A 21655-nucleotide genomic window follows, 5' to 3' on the forward strand; every position below is an offset into this window, starting at 1 on the left:
AAAGTGATGAAGTCAATCAGTAGAAACTGTCATTTATTAGTAGAACATTGCAATTCTTAAGTCCCACAAAAAAACTCTCTCAACAGGATTCTTTCTGTTGCCACCAGATGTCTCTGTGAAGCGGACAAACATCAACACGGCTCCAGAAATGAGAGTTGCAAAGATACAAATGACTTCTGAATATCTCAAAAAATAACAATGCTCATAAACACAACTTGAACATCGGTGCATTATTACTGGAAGCTGCTCCTGACGTGAGGATAACAACATTTTACTTTAAAGTCTTTTTTTTTTTTTTTTTTAAACATTTGTGATGATATCCAATACCTATTGAATCTCTTTAATGTTATTAGAAGATTCTCTCCGGAGAACTAACATGGAACCTGATCAACTTTGACGGAACAAACTGAGCTCTTCACTTCCAAACGGTTTCCTGCAGCCACTGTGTCAGTGGAGATAGGCGGAGAGCGAGGAGATGCTGCACTTGGTGATTTCTGAGTTCTGGTCCTGGTTTTTCCGGATACGATAGAAGTGTTCGATGTAGCTGGACCGTCCCAGGAGCTCCACAAAGTCCTCGTCGTGGGTGATGATCAGCAGCTGGAAGTTACGCTGGCGAGAGCGACTCTTGATGATCCTGGACAGGAGAGCAAGAACAAAGGGTGAAGCACTGCCGCAGGTCTCTTTGATCCAATTTCAAACTGAAAAAACTCTGTACAAACAAACAAAAACATATTTTTTTGGGGGGCCAATGAGGGTGGAACCATTCGACAGTTCAATTAAAAAAAAAAAAAAATAATAATAATCTGCAACAATAATCATCCAGCAGTGGAGGGCATGGGGTCAGGCTGAGCTGAGTAACCTCAGACTAGTCGGGCGTCAGATGGATCGATATTAATGATCTGCCCCTTTGCTGGAAAATGAGTTGGTCGGTATTTAATACATGTACAAGGTGTTGATGAACTGTTACGCAGCTGTCCATCACTCGCTCTAGCTCCAGCAGGCACACACACACACACACACCCCTAGTGGCCAAGATGGTGAAGTGCTTTGATAGGCACGCTTGGTTGAAAAAAGGATCACATCACAAATATTACATTTGTATATCATGTGGTCTTTCAACTGATTAAAACGTGTTACAATTAAATTCTACATTTTTATCAACCCGGCTTTTGAAGCAAAATGATGTCAAGCTTAGTGTAATGTGCAGGGACATCACAGGTGCAACACTGACCAATCATTACTGGATAGATTAACATTTACTTCATTGTAGTGATATTGTAAAGCATATAAACATTTCCCATATAGGACTCAAAAAAAGTTGAAAATTCAACAACACACGGGAAGACAAACACGGAAAGAAAAAACTAACTACCGAGTTACTGCAAGTGAGAATAAGTGCATGTCTGCAGAAACTAAGGAGTTAGTGGGCGGTTCACTGCTGACTCAGCAGTTCAAGACACAATATAACTTATTATACAGTAAAGTTACTCTTTATTAATCATCAGGCCTTCAGAGGCACAAACCAGACTACTGTGGTGTCTGATCCATATCGATACAGCGATCAAAGTGTGAAGTTGGCTCAGCATGATCAAAAACTGTCTGTGTGTTCATGTGTGTCCCTGTCCATCTATGTGTGTGTGTGTGTGTGTGTGTGTGTGTGTGTGTGTGTCTCTCTGTCTATAAACGTGTGTCTCGCTATACGCGTCTTGTCAATGTGTGCTTGTGTGTACTGACTCTACAAGGGCGTGTGCCAGTGATTCGATGTTTTCTCGGTCCAGGTTGGTGGTGGGCTCATCCAGGGCCAGGATGCCACAGTTCAGGCAGAACGTCTCTGCCAGGGCCAGACGGATGATCAGGGACGCCAACACCTGCACACACACACAGGAATTCCTCAGATCGGGACCGCACATTAAACCAGGTGCACATTATTTGACGTTTCTCCTTGAGCGTCATTCCACGAGCCCCAAAAGGATGTTAAAGCCTTCACAACTCTCCTGGCCAGACGGCTCATACTGATCATCTGGAAATCAAGTCCACCTCCGTCTCATACTCGCTGGATAAGAGACATTTTATACTTTGTTATGCTAGAAAAGATCAGGCTCTCAACTATTGGCTTATCCAATAAATTCAGCAATGGGGGGGGTATGTATGTGAGTGTTTTGGGTGTTTTTCAGTTCTGTTGTGTGTTTATAATTCACAGATTATGTAAATGCAGCCACATAAGCTTCAGCTCACCATTTCTAATTACAGCGGCTTATGTCAGAATTCGTCTTGTTGAACAACTCGCGGGTTTTAAATCATGATGAGGAGCTTTGTGGTATACCTTCTGGCCAGCACTGCAGCGGCCCCTCATATCTAGAGCCGTGTCTCCTTTCACCATCACCACTCTGTAGTTGTAAACCCTCCGCCTCACTCCAGCAGACGAGTTCTCAGCCACATCCGACCTGATCTCCACATATTCAATATCTGGACAGAGAAAAAAGGGTTTAAAAAAAAAAAACCCAAACAAATAAAGTAAAGGAATCAAAGTGTGTATGTGGGGGTGGGGGTGTGTGTGGGTGGGTGGGGTCACACCTTGACCCCGGTAGGTGCTGCGCCACAGATCTCTGATAATCTTGTTGATCTCGTCCATCTTCATGCTGTGAAATTTCATGATGGTTCTGTGGAAAACAGACAACGTAGGTAAAACCGAACTGGAGATCTTTTTTGCTCAACAGCTACTGCAACTCCAGGGACTTCTGCACAAACCCCGAGTGGTGACAGACGTTTTGATTATGAATCCGTATTGCACTATAAAAGGATGCCTTCCGTTTTCAACAATTCACACGAGGAGGGCGCATGGTGCGAGACACCGGTGGGTAAACAATCTGCTGAATTTCTTTTCCTGCGTACCAAGAAATAAATTAGAAATCGAGCAATCGGAAAAAAAAATCTTAATGTGGTTTCAGCCTACAGCATTATCAGCACTTATTCCACAACCTCTGTATATTGGCCCATGAACCACACAGAGCATGCTTTTATTCACCCACACATGAGAAGGCTTAACCTGCAAAGACACAACAAGCCAACAAGGAAACAAAAAAAAAAAAATCACAAAACATGATCAAGTCAGAAGAAATTGTCATCTTGAGGACATATAATGTTTCCTAAAAACACTCTTTTGCTTCGTGTGAGGCCGTTTGGACTGCTGTTTTTTATCTTAACATGTCTAGATGAACATTTTGAACAAGACAAAAAAAAAAAAAAATGGAAATAGTTAAGACAATAGTTAAGAGCGACAATATTCAAACGGAAGAAACACACACATGTGATCTGCCCTAATATGTACAAACAATTTGTTGCACGCCAAGCGATTCATTATCATAAATTACCAAATCAGTTTCTGCGTATTCATATAGAAACTGAGGATTGGATGTCTGGTCTGCTCAGAGGCTGCAAATGACTGCGTTCAATCTTGATAAGGCAGCAAACAGCGATGCCTTCACTAAGCCACAGACACGAAGAGAGATGCTTCTGCTTGTTTCTCAGATAGTGTCCATAACTGTGAGTTTACACTTGTTTTACAAAAGAACGTTTATTGTCAGGCACTTTTTCTAAGCTTTAAAGTCACAGAAGTATTGGTGATTTCACCCTCGTTTGCGTGGTGCAACAACATTTAATAAACTTCTGACCTTAATCTTTTCCCAATGCCTTACTCTGCAGACACTCAGACAATGCTGCTTTTCTATCACAGCAGTCAGCAAATACGAAGCCGTGACACCACATGAAATGGTCCCAGTGACAGTGATGCAGCGGGGGGAAAACAAGTGCAAGCGACTCAAGAAAAGATCAGAGCAAGTTCAAAGTCTTTGCAACTGTTGTCCTACACACTGTTCTGCTTCAACCTGAACATAACATCACTTCGCTACAAGTGGCAAACTGCACGTGACAGACAGAGCACTGGTGTGTATTCGTGTCACACAGTCGCAGCCTGAACACATTTATTTAAAGCTGCTCAGTTGAAAACACACAGTTGTTTGTCATTAAGTACCGACTGTGACTCGGGAGCGGGCTGCACGGTGGTGTTGTGGTCCGGGGCCATTCCTGTGTGCAGTCTGCATGTTCTCCCTGAGCGTTTGGGTTTTTCTATGTATGTTGTTTCTCCGTCAGTCCAAAAATATGCGTTGAAGGTAAACTGGTGGCCAAATGGCTAAAACAAGAACTCAAAGTCTTTGATAGCTTTTCAGGTTTTTAAAAAAAACAACAAAAAAACAATGTAAGGTATTGTATGCCTGAGTGTTGGACTGAGGAACATATATTATGCATTAATGTCGATGCCTGGGAGACAGGCAATGCCTGAAATGATTTCCCCTGCATCATGAGGCTGCTAGTCTGAAGAAACCGAGGTTATTTTGATGGAGCGACTTCAAAAAGGTCTGATAAAGGAGACAACAGGCGGATGTCTCATTAATGTAATATGAACAGTGTGCAGATTGAAAGGTCTCTAACATCACTTCCTATGTGTAAGTGTAAGAAGCTGTTGAAGAGCGCTCGAAGACAATAGATTTAAGCACAATAGAAGCATGATTGATGTCAAATAATTGCACAAAACAGTGAAACCGGAGTGTTCAGATTGGATAGATTCAGAATATTATTCACACTTACTGGCTTGTAAACTGGTTTGGAACAACTTTTGCTTTCTCAAATCTATTAATTCTTTATTAAAAGGATGAGGATGTTGGAAACAGGCCTCAACAACATTGCTTGGCACAGTTTCTGCGAATTTGGCAGCATTATTGCAACACTGATCTGCCAAAAACCCTTTGAAGGATGTGGGCACTGTCGACGTATGTGAGTGCCTGTTGAAGAAAGACAAGATGACTGAAGCTTTGTGGCATGGTTATTCTGCTGCAGGTAGCCATCACAGGACAGCAGTGGGGAGGGGGTCGGGGTTTTAACCAGTTTTCACAACAGCCCTTTCGGTGTGGCCGAGATGAGTTTTGGGGCGGCGGTACAATGCGACAGGTAGCTGTGAACGCCGTCTTGGAGGGACTCCAGGTGAACTCTGGCACGGTGTCGCGTCAAGTAAAGGTCAGCACCAACTGCACCAGCCATCTGAATGAATGTGTATGTGGATATTGTGTATGTGGATATGATTGGAGAAATTTGTATACATATATATATTTTTTCCTTTTGGATCTATGTGTATTTTGTATATCATTTCCCATGTGTGGCTGTTAATAATAACAAATAAATGAATTAATTAAATTAATAACCATAATAATAATAATAATAATAATGACTAGGGATGTCCCGATCCGATCGGTAGATATTGGATCGGGGCCGATATTGGTGATTTGTGAGTGATCGGGAATTGGCAAATCCAGCCGATCACCCCGCCGATCTAAAAAAAACCAACCTTTTTCACGTCAGCTGCCGTAAAGCGAGCCCCAGAGTGGTCCCAGAGTGGGTCAATTCTCAAACCCCTGCAAAGATGACCATCCGTGGAAAAAAGATGACATAATCCCCCCCGCCCTCCTCCTCCCCCCATCGTGGTCCACAACGTCACCAAATAACCACAACAATCACGGACTACAAGCTCCGGTCAAGCTGCAGAAGCTAGATGCAGGCGGAGCGGGACCATAGACCTATAAAACTAGAGTTAGAAATAGACACTTTGAAGTGGAATTGGGTTCTTCTGATTGGTTTTACTGAATACTGTTTGTTTTAGTTTTTTATAGTTTATATGTTAGTCAAACTGATTCACCGGGTTTCATTTTCAAATGTTTTTTATTTGCCACAAAATCCCGGTGAAGTTGTTTAAGTTAACATAAATAAGAGATACAAGACTGCAGAGTGTAATTGGGGTTTTTGTTGTTATGACTGAATAAAGTTTAAATAAGTTCTTAAGTCATTCTGAGAAGAATTTTGATTCAATAAGTGAGTTTTACAATAATTTCTAGCTAAACAAAGCTTCTGCCAACAGTGCTTTTAACTTCAGACATCTTAGTTGCTCCAAAAATAGACTATTGAGTATCTTTGCAATAGTAATGTGAGTATCGGATCGGGAAAGTATCGGTATCGGCCGATACTCAAATTCTGAAAAATCGGATCGGTATCGGGGGCCAAAAAGTGTGATCGGGACGTCCCTAATAATGACATATTAACAAGTCCAGCTGACCAGATTCAGTCGCTTTGAGATGCATCCGACCTGGATGAATGAGAATAAACATAGAAAGTGTTTCTTTTTCAAATTAAAGTATTCTGTTACTGTAGCTCATTGTAGGTTCAGAGATTCTGCGACTTTTAACATCTGGTTGTTCAAATTAACTCAACTTCCCATCATCTGAAATGGAAGAGTTTATTTATCACAGAGGCAAAAGTGACTTCATTTTCAAGAATCCAGTCAGCGAGAAAAGAAAATTTCTATGAACGTCTGATTCACGTCAGCACCAGCCCAAACATGACGACGTCACTGACATCGTCATCGTTGTGAAGTGGGTGGATAAAGAAAGGAAACGTGTGGTTAGCTCCTTCCCACAGCACTATAGATATTAGTTTGTAATGACACTTGGTTGAACGTCTATACTAAACCTAAGTGGATTAGAGTGAGGGGAACTCCTGTGCATTTGGAAAATTACAAATCTGTCATTTATCTGTGGTTTCAGTTTGATCGATCAGTTCGATCTCTTTTAGTTTGAGTAAACTGTTTTTCTTCCCTGGTTGTATGATCTCCTGAGAATAATACTTGAACAAAAATCATTAAAAAGGTAGACATGTATATTTTACATAAAATTCTAAGTACAAATCATTGTAATTGTTAAAAGGCTGGTGCATGTTGTGTAAAAACTTACTGATCGAGAGCTTTGTAGTAGAGATCCAGGTCTTTAATGACGAGCTCCGTGGTCCTCATTGTGATCATCTTGTTTCTGTAGTGCTCATCGGCTTTGTCATACTGATCTTCTCGCAGCTCTTTTCTGCAAGAAATTAAATCAAAATACAAACTAAGAAAAAAAACGAAAAACTTGTGGACTTTAGCAAGTTTTCCGGAGTTTTAATGAGTTTTCCCAGCATCATGAAGGGTTCACGCACAGGGTTTTTATATTGCAAACTAAACGATCTGCCTTTACAGATAAATAACGATCAATATAAATATTAGGCAGGACCACGCAGTGTGGCTTTTCTGTGCAGCGTTTGCATGTTCTCCCTGATGGGGCAGAATGACTCTTAATGGTCGGATGGTTGTTGGCAGCACGGACCTTTTATCAAGTTCAGATTCTTGAAAAAGAAATAAATATAATTTTCTAATTATGTATGAATAAACAGTGAGATGTTAGCTGAATCTAAAGGGATGCAAAAGATGTGATCAATACCTCTTAGAAAACAATGGAAATGAAGCATCTGATTAAAGAATAACTGTAGAACAACAGCTTGAGTTTGTTCTGTAGCCACGACGAACTAAGGACTGAATCTCTTCCTTTCTTTAAAAGGACTCTTGAACTGGACTGTGACCCTGAATGGGCTTCACTAAGGGGGATTAAATATACTTAGAGCCAGCTCTAATAAGCGATCTAAAATGTGCTGCTTAAATTTAAAACTTGAATGGATCCAACACGAACTTCCTATCTGTTTGGGGTTTATTTTTAAATTAGAGTCCGGGAAACTTTTTGAGGTGTAATGACCTCAATTTCCTTTCATGACCTCACAAGAGTCGGTGCGAGGCTTGTCCTTTGCAATCTAGATTATTATCATAATAAGCTGCCTGCTGAGGAACTTTTTGCATACTTGAACTGTAGTATCTCCTCCTCGAAGCCTTTCTGACGGCCCATTGCGATGCTACGGTTCTTTTTCAAATCTTCCAACTTTCGCTCGGTGTCACGACGTTCCCTGGAAGAAACACAGAAAGGGAAGTGACCAAGCATAATTAAACTTAAGAAAAAATAAACAGTCTGAGCCACATTTTCACATTCATGCATGACAATGATGAGAAATATTAGGATAAACAGTCATCTTCTGTGTGGGTTTGAGACTCTAAGGGAAGTCACATATAAATTATCTAAGCGGAAAGAAATAGCAAAATCCATCGCAGTGTTACATAAACTACAATTTTCTCTAAATCAAACTTCTTTACTCACTTTATACAACACAATGATTTTACCATATTTAACTTACTGTGTGGGAATTTGGGGCTCGACCTGTAAAACTTATACACAACCACTGTTCATTTCACAAAAAAGGGCTCTGAAAACAATATAGAATATAATATATAGAGATCCATCAAACCCACTATTTATCTAATGTAAGTCACTAAATTTTTTATGATATAGTTAATTATAATGTTCTTCAGGTTTTGTATAAAGCTAAATAAAAACACATTGCCAATGAACATCCAAGAAAGGTTAAAAAAAAAAAAGAAGAAAAAAAAAAAAGAGAGTCAATATTATTTGAAAGGAACAGACGTCTTTAAAAAAAACGAAAACAAAACAGCTTTAACTCCAAAGTAATGGAACGAACTGTCACAGTGACTGGACTCAGTTTATGGAACGCACTTCAGAAAGAAGTCAAAGAGTGAGGAACTCTCCTGGCAATCACGAAACACATAAAATCAGCAATGTTAAAAAAGTATGAAAAATAGATTTGAATATAAGTAATAATAAATATATATATATATGTATGATATGAGATATTAGTTATTTGATTTGAGCAAACATGAAAATGATGGTTTCTCTTTCTTTTTGTGTGTGTTTTCTTTGTGTCTACTGTAAATACTGGACATAGAATTCTTAAATTCTAGTAAATATATATATTTAGAATGTTGAACATTGTGAAGGTACCGAAAGGCAACTAAGGGGCAGATATAATAAGAGCAATCTTCTTTTCTGCTCGTTTTACGTTCAAAATGTGAACGGGAAGTTTTGCTACGAAGACTGTTTATTTTTACTTTTGAATGAAATAAAGAATAAAAAAAAAGAAATAAGGATGATATTCTCTTACTGGCGAAGCTGCATGACTTGCATGTTGCCCATATCTTTCTTTAGAGCCTCGCGTTTGGCCACAACTTCCTTCAGCTCCTCCACACGCTTCCTCAAGGTCAGATTGTCCTGTAGCCATCGCTCCTGGACCTATTCATTATGAAAGAAGATTTAAACTTCCTGTGTGACCCTGCAGAATCTCCTAAATCAGGAGGTGTCAAACACATATTAGTACCGGGGCCACATGCGGCCCAATTTCATCCTGAGTGGGCCGGACAGGTATAATAGTACCATAATAAAACTTCAAATCTAAACTTTTTCTTTGTTTTTGTTGTGGCACAGAGTAGATTTTAATCAGCATTGAAAATGTCTACAATCTCAAAAAAAAAAAGCCAATTTCAATTAAACTTTCTGGTGAAAAATACAGTGAAATGTCCAAAACACTTCTCTTATTGATGTTGCATTATGGGTGACGGCATGGCTTTGAGGCGAATGCTGGTTTGCTAGTTTTCCAGTCAGCATCACTGATATCTCAGCTGAGATCACAGTGTTGCGTTGCATTCGCTACTCTTAAGAAATTTGTTTTAAAAAAATATTTTAATTAATAAGAAAAGTGAAAAAAAAAAAAAACTGTCCACACAATTTGCAACCTAACTAACAAAGAATAATATTATTCCAATGTTGTTTCTCGCAGAACTTCATGGTTTGAATGAATGCAGGTTCACTTCAAGTCTTTATTATAATGGACTGGAGTAACTTTGAAACAATGCGTCGTGCACCTTTTGAGTGTCTATGTCCTGGCGTATGTTTCCCATCTCCTTACTGATCTTCTCTTTGTGCTTCTCGGCCTCGTGGAGCTGAGTGTTGGTTTCTTGAAGCTCAGTTTCTTTTTGCTGCATAAAAACAGAGCGTTGGTGAGATTTTCTATTGCCAACTTTAAGAAGTGATGAACAATTAAACTGAATAATAATGTAAAAACAGAAAATTCAACTTTGAAAACTGAAAACAGCATCTTGGAAGGGAAGCTTTGCTTCACAGACAGAATAACTATTGAGGAAACATACTTATCACAAACAGTTGTAGTAAAGGTTTTACCTCTTTGTATTTCTCTTTGCCCTCCTTGGTGTACTTGGTGATTTCTCTTTCGAAGTTGGTGACTGCCTTCACTCTCTCTTTAATGGAGCTGATCTGTACACAAGTACAACACAGCAAAAATAAATAGAACGCAGTTACTTTAGAACACATCTAAGAGAGAAATGATCTAAAGATAGAGTAACACTAGATGGTATTACTTTGACCTCCAGTACCACTGTGAGGAACCTGGGAGTTACTTGGACCAGGACTCATCCTTCGACTCCCACAATAAACAAGTCTGCGAGACGGCTTCCTTTCACCTCTAATGTCTCTAAAATCAACATGTTGACTGAAAGTGATGCTAAGAAATCAATCCATGCATTTGTTACTTCCAGAGTAGACTATTGTAATTCCCTATTATCAGGGGGTCCGATTAACTGTTTATGAAGACTTCCATTGATTCATAATGCTACTGACTTCCTGTTAAATCTAGAATAGAATTCAGAAATTCTTCTTTCAGCCTATAAATCTCTTAACCAGCAGTCTCCATCGTATCTTAAAGAGCTGTCAGTCCCATATCACCCCAGAAGAACACTTGGTTCACAGATTGCTGCGAACTGGAGGTTCCTTGCTTTTCAAAATAGAATGGGAGGCAGAGCCTTCAGCTTTCAGGCACCTCGCATGTGGAACCAGCTCCCAGTTACAGTGAGGGAGGCTGACACAGGCTTGACTTTTAAGGTGAGGCTTAAGATTTCTCTATTCATTAAAAGTTATAGTTGGTTCAGGCCTTCCTGAACCATTTTCTAGTGAAGCTGCTATAGGTTAAAACAGTCTCCCGCCTACACTGAGCTTGTTTTCCTTTCTCATGCAGCATGTTTCACTATTTTCTCACTTACATCTGCTTCTCTCTCTCACTCACTCTAACACCCCGCTACCCCCATTGCTCGCCTTCTCCTGCCCTTCTTCCTGCTTCTGCTTCTTGCGCTCCACAAGCTCTTGTTTCTCCTGCTGCAGCTTCTCCAGAGCAGCAGACAGAGGGGAGAGCTGCTCCTTTGCCTCCTGTTTGAAGAAGAAAATGGATTATTCAAAGAAAAACGTATTGTTTCACCAAGCATTAGTATGAAACAAAAATTACCACGACAGGAAAAAAAAAATATATATAAAAAAAATAAAATAAATAAATATATAAATATATATATATATATATAAAAAAAGTCGCACTCGCACAATGTAGTAAATGCGGCTTGCGTTTATTGATTTACAGGAGTCTAAATATGCATATGTTGTGAGACATTAGGTGTGCAGACGTACCCTGATGTCTCTGGTTAAGGCCTGTATCTCAGTGCTGAACTCGACACACTGCTCCTGCAGCTGCTGCTGCTTCTGCATGTCGCTGCTCAGCTGGAGCTTCTCGGCTCTTGTCTCATTCACCGCACTTTTCATCATCTGGATCTGATCCTGCTGATCCTGAATCAGCTTACGCTTCAAATCCATCTTGCTGGAAACTGAAAAAAAAGAAAAGAAATACAAATACACTTAAAGAAAGAAAAAAAGCCAAAAACCAATAAAAGGCGTTTATGTCATTATATGAAATCTACACTTACATGATTTATTTGAGGAGTAAAACAGAATAATAGACCAGTAGAATGAATTAACCATACGGCTCCTGGAACTGAGCGTGTGTCTGCAGTGTTAACTTACTGGTGTCCAGCTTGTGCTGAGTTTCTTGTTTCTCCTGACTGACTTGCTGGATGGTTCTGGTCAGGTCGACTCCCTGGAGCTTTGCTGCCTGCTGAGCAATTTTCCTCTCCACCTCTTTCAGGTCCATCTGGAGATAGAAACAGTGGCACAAAGAAAGAAAAAAAAAAGAAAATGGAGGGACCTGACAATTTCTATTTTTTGTTGCCGCTGCTTACAGATTAGACGCGAGGCAAAATCGAAAAAGAAATGGGAGGCGTGAGCGCATGAAAATGGGTGTTCAGAGCATGGTACCAGATATCTGTCCATGAGCAATATGTCATGCTGGCAGGCCTTGGCTGTTTCCTCCTCAGACATCAAGGTACCCAGCAGAGTCTCCTGCTCCTCCACGTCGCCCTTCAGTCTCTCAATCTCTCTGTTCACAGTCTGCAGCCGGTTCCTCAAATCGGGAATCTCCTTTTCCTGAAGCTCTGTGATGGAGTTCCTGGAAGACACAACGTAGGAATGTAGATCCAGCATAAAAAAAGGAACTAGAGCACATTTATTTAAAACGGTGGATGTCCAACAACTAGAAAGAACACATTGATCGTACAGCCAGGCCAGAGTTTGATTGTTTAGTGAAGGACATCAGCTATTTTGAGCTGTTTTGCATCTCTACATATAATTATTTAAGAATAAGAAAAATATTACATAGATATTCACAAAGTTTTAAATTATAAATGACTATAAAATAAAGGGCGCAAACTAAATCTACTGAAGACAACCACAAGATGGAGCTCAGCTCTTCAAGAAAATGTTTAATGAATAACATGAAAAATGGGAAAATAGTAGAATCCTTAGTTAAAAAAACCCTTTATCAATAAATAGATACGAATTGAATGTGTACGTTTCCATGGACATCATTTACAAAAACATAAAAGCTACAAAAGGGGTGATAGAGGTTCCTGACCGAGTTGACAGAAATGTACACATCATGTTAGAATCTGGTGCCATCTAGTGGAGGAAAATAAATCTGCTCTATAAGTTAATGAAACTCAATTTATCTGAACTCAGGATAGATCATTTCAAAACATGCTGAAATGTTATGCAACTTGCAAAAGCCCAATGATTTGTTCAGCTCAGCCGTATCCGGTGGTTGCAGTTCGATTCCCCAACACAATCCTGGCACATGATACCTTACAGGTCTGAGAGACATCATCTCATCTTTCTTCCTCTCCTTTCTCTTCAGGTCCTGCTCTGTGTTCTTCAGTTTGTCTGGCACCAGGCGGAGCTTGGACTGCATGTCGCTGATGACTTCCTGCAGATCCGGCTCGGAGGGGAAGGTGCGCTGGCACACGGGGCAGCAGGGCTCGCGCTCCTCAGTCAGCTGACTGATGAACTGAGTGTACACTGCCGTGGCTCCTGCCAGCATGGCTACATGGAGAAAGAGAGTGGAGAGGAACAGAAAACTAATTCAACAAATATTCATTTACTGCTTCGGTTCCAAACCTAGACCAGCAACAGACCTGGGAAGATAACTTATTTGAGTGGTTTGTTAATATTAGCTCCATTTATCTGAACTGAGCCAACACATATGAACCCCCCCTGATTAATCTGAAGTTCAAGAGGGTTCATGATACCCCATACTTGACTACAAGAAATTGAGCCAGCTTACAAAACTTGCAGTATTTTAGACTTTAGGAGCATCTAGTTTGAGATTTTACCAAACGTCGACACCAAAGGCTTAAATCTGAGAAACTCCTCAGTCATTATTGTACCTCTTTGTTTGGACACTTTCTCCAGATCTTCTTGCAGTTTGTTCAGATCTTGTTCCAGATCCTGACTACCACAAACATTGAAGAACTTCTCTTCATCAGTGGATAACTGCTGCTCCTTCTTACGCAGCTCGGCAGCGATGTAGCTTTTATTCTGCTCACTTGACGCCAAGTCTTTACTGAAAATCACAAAAAAAAAACAAAAAAACAAAAACAGTGGTCAACAGCAAGGAGAAACATCTTCTCCAAAGCTTGAATGCATCTTACTAACTTGAGTTTCGCCAGTCTGTCTCTGGTGCCGTTGATTTCCTTGGACTTGTTGTAAACCCACTCGTCCAGCTCTCTCTTGTTGGGGAAGTGGCCCAGTAGGGACACCAGGTCTTCATTGTGACGAGATTTGATCCTACGCACCTGCTCCTCTTTCTCCGTCTGTCCAAAAATGGACAAAAAAATGAGTCGAGCAAGCAGAGAAAAGAAAAGCTGACTGGATCTAAGAGAAGAGATAATCTAACACAGGGATCACCCTCTCGAGTAACACAGCTTCACTTCAAGACATCTGAAGCAGCACAGTGCAAGTTCAGTGTTTTTGTGGCCTCTTTATATAGAGGAAGCGGCTGCACCTTGAGTCAGCGAGTGAAAATAAAATTGACAAAAAGTGCTTCCAGTGACTGCAGGCAGCACATCACCCCACCTTGTCCTTCTTCAGCATGTCCATCTGCGTGCGCGCCGTCGTGTGCACGTTGAGCATCTCCATCTCTTGATCCAGCTGCCTCTGTGTGCGGTCCAGCTCGACCTTTTCTCTCTGGAGCTCCACCACCTCGGCCTTCAGCTCCTCCACGTTGGAGCTCTGCACTGCACTCTGCAGCTCGCGCTCCTGAAGAGGAGAAACAAAGACAAGACGAAAACACTTCAAAGAGGCCACGACTCTGACTGCGCACATGGCAAGTTGACACCTATGTTTGCATCTTAAGAAAAGATTTCCTGCATTCTTACCGCCTTGGTCAACTCGTTTTCCAGCTCTTGGAGTCGGGTGGATGAACCTTCCAGCCTCTGCAGGTCCGCCCGGATGTTCCTCAGTTCTTGGTCCCTTTTTTCCTGCAGGTCTTTCTTCAGCTCCACCGTCCTCTCCAGGCCCGTCTTCTTATCTCTCATTTCATCAATGGATTGCTGCTTCTGCTGCTCCTTCTCATGCAGATCCGCCTGAGAGGAGGAATTTCATGTGTATGCAATTCATAATTGTTTTGGAGGAGTTCAAAGTTCTGCTGCACTGACAAATTGTCTCCTTTAAGTTTTAATATAGAGCTCTTCTTAAAAAGTGTGTTGTGCCAGCTCAGTCAAAACAAAAAAGCACTAACAAAAAAATTTGACTCAAGTCATTAGTTTGGGAAGGTTTTTGGTTTCACTGTAATAAACTCAGATTGATAAGAGATTTACAGTTACGCTCGACACTGTTTGTTTCTTTCTAGAAGTCAGACATGTAGTGTGGACACTTCTGCAAATACACAAATGTCAATAAAGATATTTCTTAAAATTTAAACACAAGTTTTTAGCATATAAACAACTATTTTCTGCCAAGCGGGCCAAATGAAGACAATACTGTCCAACATCAATACACAAACCTAAATAAGAATGATTTATTTTCCTTTTTTGCTAGTTTAAAGAATTTCCCTCTGAGATTAAAAAAGTATTTTTCCATTCTTACCATCAATAGTTTAAAATCAATCCTTTCTTACCATAACCTGGCTAATTATCTCTTTCTCGTGCTCCAGTCTCTGTGTGACGTGACGATGAAAACTCTCCAACTGGAGAGTGGTGAAGGGCGGCCGGTCATAACCTTCCATCTCCAGATGAGAGGACAAAGAGCGAACCTGTGAGACACGGACATCAGGGAAAATAATGGCTCCATTTTAACTTCTTACTGTAACAAATACCCTTTACTTTTAGGGCTTTGGAATAATGAAAGAAAGACCAGAAACATGAGATGGATCTGCACAATAGTGTAACTGGTAGCCCTCTTGCCTCATATTGACACTGTCCCCAGTTCGAGTCTCGTTTAGTCTTGAGGATCTCTCTGTGTAGAGATTGCATGTTTTGCCTTTGCATGAATGAGTGCTATGGTTTTCTTCCATTAGTCCAGAAAGATGAATTCCAGGTTAATTATTGCACTCTAGATTGCCATAAGATGTGAATGTGTGTGTGAGACCGTCTCTGTTTACTCTGTGATGAAACTCTGCATTGTGTAACGTGTATTCGCCAATATTCAGCAGAGACTGACTCTATGTTCCCCCTACGTGTAAGGTATGTCAAAGTGGGTGGTTGTCCGTCCGTCACTGTTTCCCCTGTGATGGACCAGCCTGCCCTCATCCGTAGTAAGCTGGGATTGGCTCTCATTATATTACAGCGATTTGCAGCATCCATGTGAAGCGGCAGATTTTCAAACGGAAAGATCAACACTGAAACACCAGTGTGCAGAGGGCTTTCTGTTTTTAACTCTCTCACCTGAGCATCGCGGTTCTTGATGTTTTGAGTGTGGCGGTCAGCTTCCAGCTGTAGACGACCTTTGGAAAAAGAAAAAAAAATTGGAATTTTTCACCAAGAGGTGTGTGTGTGTGTGTGTGTGTGTGTGCGTGCGTGCGTGCGTGCACCTTGCTCCACCAGGAGATCCGCCTTCACTCTGTTGAGCCTCTGACACTCTCGGCCAGCTCTCTCCTGCTCTTTCTGGCAGTCTATCAGCCTGTGCTCCTTCTCCTTCACCGTCCTCTGGTGGTTCTGATAAAGCTCCCGCAGCTGCTCGTCTGATCCCTGAAACACCTGCAGCACAAACCCGTTCCCCAGGCTTAGGGCAGCTCTGAAGCTCAATGTGCACAGCGAATACCGCACAGAAACCCGTCCAGACAGATGTGACACCAGTGACCATTCCCATCGTAAAAGATACATATGCACTTATGAATAAAAGAGGCATCATAACACGCACACGTCTTATAAGAGCATCGAGAGGTCGGCGCATAGACGTTGAACAGGGAGTAATTGGCACTGAACGACACAGAAAATGTAATTTAAAGGAAAAACTTTCATGTCCCATTCTCAGGGGAGGGGCATGTACTGATGGCCACCAAAAACAACACCAGCTCTTCACCACAGCTGTCAACATTCTAAACAAGATGTGATTTCATACTTGCAGTTCAAACGAGCACATTACTTCAACACAAAGGAACACTGGGCCAGTGTGGCTTTCACACAAAAACAAGCTCTTCAAACAGATGGAGGGGAGAGAGAAGGGCGCCCAACAGACAAGTTTCAGCAGCAATAAAAGACATCCATGTCATCACAGAGTCGAGACGGATAGACTTGTCAGAGCAGAAATTTGCACTACCTCGTTCACCATCTGCAGTTGTTCTGTTAAGTTTCTCACTTTATTATGACACTGCGCACAAAGTGGAATGCAGAGAGCGATAAAACAGGTGTTTCGCCAAATAAACCCGCTCACTGATAGATGACAGGAGGCTGCATGTTCACCTCTGCTCATGCGACTCATTTTAGATGTCAGTTGTTTTCTCACCGCCCGCAATTATCTTCAAAGTGTCTTGTCAGGTTTCCAAAAAGCACTACATCAGGGCTGTCAACACACATTTAGGTTCAGGGGCAACATACAGACCAATTTCATTTTGAGTGGGCCAAACTGGTAATCTACTACCATACAGTACCTCCTGCGCTACCTGCGAAGTAATGCTAATAATAGCGATCAAATAAATATACGAGATCAAATCAAATAAAGATGATCAACCTGACAGAAGAACGAGAGTATTTTACCTGTTACACATATAGTGATGTACGTATATATACAATTATAGATACAATATAAATGTTTCATCAGTAAACCAACAATGAGTGTAAGCATGTTAAAACATATTGTTTTACCTGTTCCATCGTTTGCTCCAGCTCCCTGTTGTCTTCTTCCATCTGTTTCTTCCTGCTGTTCAGAGCCTGAATTTCATTGTCCAGCTTGATCACTTTCCCAAGCTGTAAGTCAATATCCATCATTCGAGTCTGAAAAGAAAGAAATGAGAGTTTAACAATTACATCATACAGGGATTGTTGATAGTTTCTTTTTTTTTTTACCAGTTTATTTCTTAATGGGTTGGACATCCTTAGTTAGCTTTGTAGGTTTCACTTAGTTTTAATATACACAACTCAGAGCATTAATTTAGGAATCGTCCTGATGTTTTATTCATTTTCTCAGTTAAATTTCTACGCAACAATACCAAAATTATTTGCATAAACCTCAAGAAAAGCCAGTATTTTGTAAAACACTAACGACCTGTTTAATTGTCAATGCATGCCTATTTGTATACTATTTAATAAGCACCACTCTCAGTTGCATGCGGTCATGAAAATCTACAAACACAGAGGCAACACCAGCACACCTCAAGTGGATCAATCTGGCCCTCGATGCGCTGGACGCTTTCTTTTGAGGCCATCAGCTGAGCCTCCTTGGTGGCCACGGTATCTCTGATCTGATGGGCTTTCTCCTTGTTCTGCTTCAAGTAGCGAAGCTCCACCTGACACTCTCTGACCGTCTGAGACTGCTTGAGACGCAGCTGGCGCATCGTCTCCAGAGCCTTGATGTACCTGTGACAAAGAAAACGGACGACAGAAGTTCCCTGTATCGGTTATATTAAGAAAATTGTGTATTGGATAATACATTTTAATCACGCGAAGGCTTGCTTTGATACATTCTGGGTAATGGTGTATTGAACGTGAAAGTATTACTTGGTCGCGGCGAAGATGGAGTCAAACTTGTCTTTGAGTGCTTTGCCCTCACTCAGGGGCCAGTTGGACTCTTCTTGGTGGCAGAAGATGACATGATTCAGCACAGGCTTGGAAACCCCCAGAGAGGAAATCATCTCCCGATCCAGCTCGCCACACTTAGAAGGCAGGTGCACCTTCTTCCCGTTCCTGAATGAATGAATGACATTACCGGAGTCATACTCAAAAAAAAGAAGAAAGAAGCTTAATGTTTTGAAACCGTGCGTCAGAAAACTTGAGACTTCAACTTACTTTACTCTTGTGATGACATTTTCTAAGGTTTTGAACTGGTAGTTTTTTGCCTTCTGAGTGCAGGACATAGAGCGCTGAATGGTGACTTTTTCTCCATTAACGTCTGAGAATAACAGTCGAATTTGTGCTCGCACATCTGTCTCATGTGCGTCCTGAAATTAGAGATGGATAGATATATATTTAAAGACACATGAAGTGTAAAAATAACCATGGCAAACCCACTTTAAATTGTTTGTTATAGAACATGTGTCGGTGTATTAGACCTACATAGAACTGAATGTTTTCAAATCCCAAGAATTGACATGTTCAGATCATCGTACAGTTTATGGACATGATCCTAACACTTTTAGTGAATCCAGCATCTGTAGTGACATTAATTTGACTTTGGCACACAGTGTATTTTTGCCTCTTTAATTTTCTTTGGTGAAAAGGTTAGAGAAATAGAGACTTTAGAAATACATCAAGCTCGCAGCCACAAAGAAAAAGCAAAAAAAATCATTTACCTTTCTCATAAACATCATTCACAAAACGCACCCCCTTTTATGACGACTGCAGCAAAAACAGAAACATTTACCGAGTAATTGGCTCAAACAAACCTTGGGATCATGAACAAAAGCACCTCCTTTCGAACCAGGGGGAAGTTCTCCTGATGTGGCATACTTAAGGCACTCAATAATAGTCTGAAAACAGCAAAGAGGAAAAAGTAATTTTCAATATGAATGAATGAACACATCACAAAAACACACTAGTCGACAGGTCAAGCTTCATAATCAGCTGAATGCTTTCTTACCGTTTTTCCAGCTCCATTGGGCCCAACCAGTACAGTCAGAGGACTAAAGAAAGTGATGACTTGTTTGTCTTTATCCTCAATCCCAAAGCTCCTCACGCCAAGGATGCTCATCTTATCAATCTTCGACATGTTTGCTATGGGTAAGAGAGAGAGCACATTAGTTTGCAGTGATAAAAACTCACAAAAACACAGTTTTCCTCCAATTAATCTGTATATTTACTCAATCTACATTGTGTTGATGTTTAGGTGTGTCTCTCTGCTGTTTTTTTTTTACATATATCTCAAATTTAACCTATGATCTTAAAAATTGTATCTTAGTGAAAGCTTGTCTTGAAAAGTGTAGACTGCTGGAGAACAACATGCAAGGAGAACATTGGAATTTGTTTTTCCATCCACAGTGTTTCTATAATATCATTATAAGGTGTACAATGGGATTGGAGAGCTGCTTCTTTCCCAGTGCAAATGAAGGAAATGCAAAAAGCAAGAATAGTGCAATAAGACAATAGGTCCACAGTTGTTTGGCAGCAGATGTTTGCATCGTTTGCAATGAGCGGATTGTGTGTGAATTTATGGTGGATATGGCTCTGGCAATGAAACTGTCTCTGAGTCTGCTTTTGTTTTGATAGGGTTAGGGCCGCTACAATCTTCTGTGAGCCTCTGTAATACAGTTCGCCAGCAGGCTCTGGCTGGAGGAACAGTGGACGATCAGTCGCAGATCAGTGACCAAGTTGTTCTGCTGAGCCTTCCTGGTGACAGCTGTGATGTGATTCGTCCTGAGCGATCAGCAGACATGAGGACACTCAAGGAACCTGAAGGTGTGAGGACATTTTCCATACACTGCATCGATGTAGAGGGGGGCTGGGTCTAGTCTGTGCCTCCTGAGAGTCCAGTGTGATCCAGATTGTGAAGACTCGTTTACATTTGACTTTGTATTATTTAGCTTAGAGTCCTGAGTTTCCTCTTTGTTAACACGAGACTGTTACACTGGGTTAAAAGTAGGACATTTGAAAACATGTCCCAAACACAGTAAACTAAACAAAGTAATCACAAGGAAACTGTTTAACATTGCGTTTCTAACTTAAAACTCATTATAAAGCATGATTTATCTTTATCAGGACCTTAAGCTGGAGATGTTCAGTCTCAGACTGTTGTAAATTTGAACTTTGTTCTATGTTTATTGACTGCAGCAACTTTACCATCTAGCTAACGACCGAATCTGCTCCTCGTGCAACGTTACGACGTGATGAATGTAAAAACACGCAGCGCATCGCCACTGTCACACAGATGTGACTTTGACTGATGGCTGTGGCCTACGGTGACACATATTTCTGCATGAATACAGCTCACCTCGGAGAGTTTTTCCTCAGTTAGCTGCTCACACATGAAACTCCACTTTTCGCGCTCCGGCTCACTTCCGGATACGTCATCATAGAGCTGGAACGCATAGAAACACAGATCCGCTAAATAGAGAGAAAAATCCTTTTTCCACTGAGGATGTTGTTTCATTAATTCATTAAGTCTACATGTAACATTAAGGGTAATAGATGCAATAAATTTCAGATTTATTAAACAGAAGTTATTTTGGTTGTTTAGATTTGTATCACCCTCTACAATAATTTGCAAATCTATGATGAAAAGGTCTTAAAAAAAACCTGTTAAAACACGTTCAAATAATGAGAAATTACTTAAGTTCTGTGGCACATTTGAGAAATAAGGTGATTCAAAGTGCTCCATAATAACAGCCACGTGAATCTACAGCCTCACAGCGAGAGGTGGTGCATTCAAATAAGAGCCTTTCTGTGTGGAGTTTGCATGTTCTTCCCATGTATACGTGGGTTTACTCCCAAAAACATGCATGTGAGGCTAATTGATGATTCAAAAATTGCCTATAGATGTGAGGGTGTACCCTGGCCATAGTTTGCTGGCATTGTCTCCAGCCCCCCGTGACCATGCACAGGATAAAGTAGTATAGGAGATGGATGGACAAACTTCAATAACAACACAATTAATAATAGATATGAATAAATGAACTTTATACGTATCAATTGAAATATGATGATACACACAAACATATTTGAAAAGATGTAGGGAGGAGTATAAATGTATTTAATTCCACTCCTTCTCCATCAGTTATTAAACACACCATGCTTTGATTTAATGTTATACAAAAAGAAGAACATGCAAGATGTGTGCAGAAAGACCTGCTTGTCCTGGTGACTTATTTTTCACCACAATCCTGGCTCGGCCCTCATAATTTTCTCTCATTTCTGCATGCAAGTTGAGCCAAAAACATCTCTGTTATTGTAGTAATTTATACCATGAAAAAATTG

At 40.7% G+C, this 21655-nt stretch overlaps 1 protein-coding gene across 1 annotated transcript; it reads right to left on the reverse strand.

Moving 5' to 3' along the window:
• Positions 1-4: 4 nt before the first annotated feature.
• rad50 (RAD50 homolog, double strand break repair protein) lies at positions 5-20750 on the reverse strand. The gene is made up of 28 exons (XM_080484031.1): positions 20673-20750; positions 19326-19459; positions 19132-19215; positions 18536-18687; positions 18248-18433; positions 17902-18106; positions 17396-17524; positions 16123-16288; positions 15977-16035; positions 15211-15345; positions 14471-14677; positions 14169-14351; positions 13749-13906; positions 13481-13656; positions 12899-13136; positions 12018-12207; positions 11727-11853; positions 11337-11530; positions 10974-11084; positions 10047-10139; positions 9731-9844; positions 8974-9101; positions 7765-7866; positions 6834-6956; positions 2575-2660; positions 2324-2466; positions 1735-1868; positions 5-634 (listed from the first exon to the last, which is right to left on the reverse strand). Exons 2-28 carry the CDS (start codon positions 19452-19454, stop codon positions 448-450), a joined length of 3939 nt encoding a protein of 1312 aa, XP_080340157.1. The 5' UTR covers positions 19455-19459; positions 20673-20750; the 3' UTR covers positions 5-447.
• Between the last annotated feature and the right edge of the window lie 905 nt (positions 20751-21655).

Source organism: Lipophrys pholis, assembly GCF_963383615.2.
Source record: "Lipophrys pholis genome assembly, chromosome: 16".
NCBI classification, from domain to species: domain Eukaryota; kingdom Metazoa; phylum Chordata; class Actinopteri; order Blenniiformes; family Blenniidae; genus Lipophrys; species Lipophrys pholis.